The sequence below is a fragment of the Berghia stephanieae genome, chromosome 5 (assembly GCF_034508935.2).
Source record: "Berghia stephanieae isolate SIO BIC M18660-M18661 chromosome 5, UCSD_Bste_1.3, whole genome shotgun sequence".
Classification (NCBI taxonomy): Eukaryota; Metazoa; Mollusca; class Gastropoda; order Nudibranchia; family Aeolidiidae; genus Berghia; species Berghia stephanieae.
In genome coordinates, this window is record NC_088364.1 from 9,823,435 (window position 1) to 9,829,950 (window position 6,516).

General features: G+C 31.9%; 1 protein-coding gene across 1 annotated transcript; it reads right to left on the reverse strand.

Annotated features, from left to right (window-relative positions):
• Window positions 1-433: 433 nt before the first annotated feature.
• LOC144972384 (modulator of smoothened protein-like) lies at window positions 434-5,116 on the reverse strand. Its single transcript, XM_078913517.1, has 3 exons — window positions 4,865-5,116; window positions 2,756-2,971; window positions 434-2,305 (listed from the first exon to the last, which is right to left on the reverse strand). The coding sequence occupies exons 1-3, from the start codon at window positions 4,974-4,976 to the stop codon at window positions 2,118-2,120; spliced, it is 516 nt and encodes a 171-aa protein (XP_078769643.1). The 5' UTR covers window positions 4,977-5,116; the 3' UTR covers window positions 434-2,117.
• Window positions 5,117-6,516: the final 1,400 nt, after the last annotated feature.

Sequence of the window (6,516 nt, forward strand, 5' to 3'; positions counted from 1 at the left end):
AAAATTATATCAATGACAATTCAGCCATAAACTGGCAAAACACCTTTATTCAATTTAGCCAGAATATTTTTACTTCAAATATCTATTAATTAAGATGACTGTTTAACCCTGCAATTCTTTAAAATGAAAATAAAATAAAATAAGGCAGTATCGTAATAAATCAATTAGAAATAACATATTATAACACCCCTTTAGTAGTATTTCATTGGAATAAACCAGTCAAGCATAAAATGAATAAAAGACCCACTGTGATTCGATGTAATTTATATCGAAGGTGAAGGTAAGAGGTCATTTATCAAAAAAATTAATTAATTCTGACCTTCACCTTTTAAAATAATTTTCCATTCTCTGTGACGAGCTGAACTTGTGTCAAAACTTGGTTACTTCATTTAAATAATGCAAATAAATTGCAGTTACATGCAACGATGTAATGTTTTTTTTTGTTTTTTTTTTTTTGGGTTGACACTTTAAATTAAACTATTGACTTTAATAATGAAATTTGAAGAAAACTGTCCAATGGGATGTGAAAATACAGTTTTTGGGCAATATTGAATATTTTGCAACCCCCGAAAGAGCCCTCCCAAGGCCGGGCTTGTCCCTTGCTCCAAAAGTCCAATATTATAAAGGTCAAAAACTGTATAATAACATACTGAAGTCAAAGTGATACACTAAGCTGTAGACTGTAAAAATTCATGTACAAAAAATGAATATAAAATCTTCGAAAAAGAACAAATTACCAAACAAGGAACATTTCAGACTCAAAACCCATCTTCAAACAATAATAAAAACGATAAAACAAATAATAACTTACATCAGTCTTTTACTTTTCAACCTTTACAATCATACCAGATATAAGTCTCAGATGAGTGACTAGTTTTTTGGGTTTTTTAAAAAACTTGTTTGATTGTTTGCTTCTTTTTTTTTTTTTTTGTTGTTGCAAAAGTATCATTCCTCATTTAATATCAAACAAAGCAAATAAATCAATGAAACATAGCCAGATTTCTGGATAAAAATCAAAACTGGGATGCCTTAATCAATTCTAAATGAATTACATTAGTATTAATATGATGACAAAACAACATTGTAGAATGAGAAATGTTTAAATCACGACAGATGAGTCATAAAATGATGGCACATATTTTGTCTAAAATATTACAAGTGGTTGTGAAATATGATAGCCAAATGCAATGATGGGCTTGATTTAACATTGTCGGTTTGGATTCAATACATGACCTAAATTGGATCCAAGGATTAGGCACCTTGACTGTATGCTCTGATGAAAGGCATTTTGTACACAGTTCCCTCTGATCACCAAACAGCGTTTGGATTGCAGGCTCTGTTAGATCTTATTTAAAGTACTAAGCAACAGCCTAGTGTCTGACACAATACGGTAATCAGCTACTGATCTCTTCCATTTAATTGTTTTTGTTTTTAAGAGTGTTTAAGGTTTTTTTTTTGCTTTTTTTTTTTGCGCTTGCAACACATTTAGGTCAAATCAGCGCCAGTAAAAAAGGAAGAAAATGGCAAACTGGACCTACATGGGAACCAACAATGAATGAATGGAACAATCTACCAAATGGCATAATTAACAGTGTGACTCTAGAAACACGTTGAGAGACAATGTCATTTATGTGTTGATTGTTTGTGTAGTGAAGCATTAATGGGCAGGCATGCCTTGTGCATCATAATATATAGGATTGAATCTGATTCAAGGTCATTCAAACGAAAAAATATGATACAGAGCAGTGACAACTCTTATAAATTTACTGCAACCGACATAAAAATAAGTGATCTGGTACACAATATTATGTCTGTTTTGAACAAAATAAAAGGATAAATTTTTTTGATAAACATCTTCCAATCGCATGTTAATATTGGATAATTTCAGGAAAGCTAAAATAAATATCTTCGCATATTCCACTTTTGCATTTTTGGTGAAAGGGAAATTAAAGTTGTGGAGATTGTTGATTTACCTCTCATGCTTATTGTAAAATAATCGTCGAAATCAAAATCAGTCAGGAACCTCAATTGTTTCTATGAATCAAAATGACCATATGATAAGGGATGAATGATGATTTGAAGAAAGCGAAATGTTTGCAACATAATTTTCTTGTTGACTAGAAGTGTGGCAAACAGACTTTGCTAGCGAACAGTTGTGAAATGACAGTGATCCAAAGAGCCAGCACAAAGAAAATGTATGAGATTCCAACCCTGTAATTGTTTGGGAGCTGATAGGGTTCCCCTCCTATCTGGTCCATGTCAAAGCCTATGGGGAAAATCACTGCAGCCAGACAAAATAAAATCACTGTGAAGAGAATCAAAAAGAAATGTTTTAAAATAAAGCAAGACAAGTTACACTACATGTTCAAGAGTAAGAGGAATTTTGCAATGATGTAATCTATTGGAAGAATGGGAAGAGACATTTTGAAACAATTACTTCGTGTTTTTGATACATTTCCAAAAGAAATATTTTGATCTGACTATTGATATATTCTACGTTTATTGCTATATCACTAGCAAGTTCTTTACACTAATATTTCAAAAGGAGAGATAAATGAAGTTTGATAAGTTCCTTATTTCTTTTAAGAAGAAGAATAAGAAGAAGAAGAATAAGAATAAGAAGAAGAAGAAGAAGAAGAAGAAGAAGAAGAAGAAGAAGGAGGAGGAAGAAGAAGAGGAAGAAGAAGAAGAAGAAGAAGAAGAAGAAGAAGAAGAAGAAGAAGGAGAGGGTGATGACAAAGAAGTAAAAACTTACTTGCAACAAATCCCAGCCAACGTGCAAATTTCATGACCCTGTATTCCCAGTAAGACATGATCAGAAGCACAATGGTCACATTAATACAGATTATTCCCAGGACAATGCAAGTGAAGGTGAGAAGCCACTCTCCTCGAATGGGACTTGGAATGAAACACAGTGAAGGTCGTCCATATATAGCCAAGCATGTTTTTAAAAGTCCAATATTTGTGTCGCCTGATTCAGAAAAATAACAAAAATAATTGTTAAAATAGTACACACACAGAACACAAATATATATATATATATATCCATCCATCAGTGATTAGGTAGCTGGATCTGCTAGATTGGGCAGAAAGTACTTTTTGATAGTGATCCAAAATGTAGCAAGCAATTGCTATTGTCCGTTTCACGCTATAGAATCAAGGATAAACTTCAGTTCCATTGGCTTACCAGCTCTGAAGGACTACTTTTTTTAAATAAATAAAAGATATAATTAATTTCTGTGATAAAATTAGTCTAAAAGATCTTCAATGTACTGTTGGGAAACATTAAAACTATTTCCAGGAATTTTTATCATTGATATCTTCTGCTTGATTAGTTAATTATTTGTTTTAATTTCAGTTCTCATTTTTTGAATATCACTTTTCATTTCATTGTGTAAACTTGTACAATTAGTGTGTGCTACTGTTGTATGGGCTTTTTGGCAATGTGTGTGTGTGTGTGTGTGTGTGTGTGTGTTTACAGCCTGTTTAGTGATATTGTAAAACACATTGAGGTTTTGGTATTTAGCGATAAAGAAGAGTACTTTATGATTGTTATATTTTACCACACAGTCAAAATCACATTAAACATTAGCAGGAAATATCTTTAAATCCTGTGGAATTTTTAAAAATATGATTACAATGGAATGAGGACTGGGGCTCTGACCTTGTGTGCAATTTCAAGTAAAATGCAACTTTGGTGTAACAATATGGTTTTACCTATTGAAGCATGCAATTGGAAGCACACAGAGAGAAGCATATGCTCTTTGAAACTTTGAATGTATTTTTATTTAGAAAATATTGGGCCAAGAAACGAGGATTTCTGAATCCCTCGTTGAGTCCAGCTTCTCGTTGTATTAAACCTTGATGAGTCCAGCGCCTACTATTATGAGAGCACAGAAACAACTTCTCTACTTCTTAGCCTTGCCTTTGTTTTTATTTATTACCTATTATGCTACGACCATGAATCACGACGAGTCACCGCCACTACACTCACTTTTTAAAGAAGTTATAGAGAATTAATTAAATAAGAGGATAAGTTTATAATATAACCATGGAAAACTATTTTTTATAAAAGAGTTAATTTTGTTTACTCAAGCTCGAGTGGCAGCGAATAAAAATAACAGAGAAAAAGAATAATTTTAATTTAATTAGGTAGTCTGATTCCAGCCTTATAGACAAGTACCGAAAAGTGAAGTGCTAGTTTGGGTTAAAATTTGAATAACACAATTTTACATAATCACTGTTGCATTGTTTTGTTTTTTTCCCCACAGTATCTGAATGGTTTTGGTATCATAAAGAGTAGAGACCATAATTTCTTTTAGTGTGATAGTGGGTACATTCTATCAAAAATTATAATTTGATAAAAATTACGTACGTCATTAAAAAAAATTTTGTAAATTTATTTTTCAAAATTGAGAGGGCAAACAAAATAAAAATAAGAAAGTGCATCTAGATAATTCGTTTGTCAACTATACTACCCCCATGTCTATGCCAACTTTCATCAAGGTTGACGGCGGTGCAGTATGAGTATGGTCCATGGTTAATTTTGGTCGCCATTGACCAACCATTTTTTTTTCAATGCTAAAGTCGCGTATCAATCAGCAGTCAGCTTATCGAGAGACTGTCCAGTGGGGAATTTCCTAGTCACAGATTTGAGCTTTTGGCAATAATAAATAAATTTTCAGTAGACTCGTCTACTAAAAAAAATCATAACTTTGGAACCGTTTTTATCCTCGATCTAAAAGTAAGGTATCATATTAAATCGTGTTCGATTTAATGGCCTATCTGTCTATGTCAAAACTAATCATTAAATTTTACTTTTGAAAAAAAAAATCAAATTACGGTACCTAATAAAATTACTCACCACCAATTTCGGCTTCAGCGGACACAATCCAGTGGGGCATTGCTAAACTCGCGACAGCAAACATATCAGCTGCGAAAAATAGAGCTCCAGAAATCATTGATAGCTTATCCATATTGATCGCTTACTATCACTAGCAGCATCAATTAAAAAACGTTAGAATTGTTGTTGCATCATGTAAAAAACAGAGACTTCATTCATTATTGTTTCTCCCTTTTACTTTTATTATTGTTTGATAGCAACCATCTTGGATTTAAAATGAAATAGTGACTCTTTGTATTTTCTGAATTGAAGAACTTCTTAGTAAATTACTACTACTGCGAATAATGAAAACGAGCGAGTAAAAGTAAATAGATATATTTAAAATGCTAAAAGTCGATTAAAAGTCCAAAAATAAAGAAAGAAAGAAAATATTATACATAGAAATAGAAAGGGGCTCGAGCCCCTAACTCACCCCACCCCGGTTACAGTTACGCTCTCGGTAAAACAGGTTAGCCCTTATAATCTCTTCCAATGCACTAAATACACAGCTGTGGACACTGGTGGACGGAAAACACAGTTTCAATAAATAAATAAATAAATAAATAAATAAATAAATAAATAAATAAATAAAATAATAATAATAATAATAATAATAATAATAATAATAATAATAATAATAATAATAATAATAATAATAAGTATACCCCCCCCCCTCCCCCCCATTTATCTACCTCTCCCTTCTCTCGCGCCACTCTTGCATCCACATCCAACACCTTATGCCTACATTGTTTCCACATTTGATAAAATGATTTTTTTGTAACCATTCTATTTTTGCGTCTTGTTGATTGTCTCCTGACGAAGGCCAAGGGCTGAAACGTTATTTTGTGTTGTCCTCTCTATTATATGAGTCGCATTTACTCACTTTATTTTTCTCTCGTTAAGGCATCTCTAACTTTTTTTTAATTTACGCTGTGTTTAAGCAGGTCTGATAACCCAATTAATTATGGGCTCATAACTACTCATTGCTGTGATTGAAATCCCTAAAGATGACGAAATAATTTTGCCCATTACAACAATGTTAAACTAAGCCCATAATTGGGTTCGGATGTCAGACCTGCATATATGTACACGTTGGTACTACTACTACTACTACTACTACTACTACTACTACTACTACTACTACTACTACTACTACTACTACTACTACTACTACTACTTTTATTATCAGCAATATTATTACAGTGGATCCTGGTGAATCAAACACCAGAAATATTGGTTGACTTTAAGCACGGTTGACTTTATCCATAATTAATGGAACAGATAGAGAACACAAAATCTGGGACCAACAAGAGGTGTCATCAGATTTTGACTTTTATTATCATCATCATTATTATTATTATTATTATTATTATTATTATTATTATTATTTATTATATTATTATTATTATTATTATTATTATTATTATTATTATTATTATTTATTATTATTATTATTATTATTATATATTATTATTATTAATATTATGATTGTCACCATCAATATTATTACATTGGATCCTGATGAATCCAACTCCACCCTCCAGAAAGACTGGTTGACTTTATCCATTATTAATAGAACACGCTTAGATTAGATAGAGAACACAAAATCTGGGACCAACAAGAGGTGTTGAGTT

Excerpts from the sequence above, each read along its gene's own strand:
- LOC144972384 (XM_078913517.1), bottom strand. The coding sequence starts at position 4,976 with ATGGATAAGCTATCAATGATTTCTGGAGCTCTATTTTTCGCAGCTGAT. Across the intron at positions 2,972-4,864 it reads CGCTGAAGCCGAAATTGGTG|GCGACACAAATATTGGACTT; the intron begins GTGAGTAATTTT and ends TTTCTGAATCAG. Across the intron at positions 2,306-2,755 it reads TTGGCTGGGATTTGTTGCAA|TGATTTTATTTTGTCTGGCT; the intron begins GTAAGTTTTTAC and ends TTCTCTTCACAG.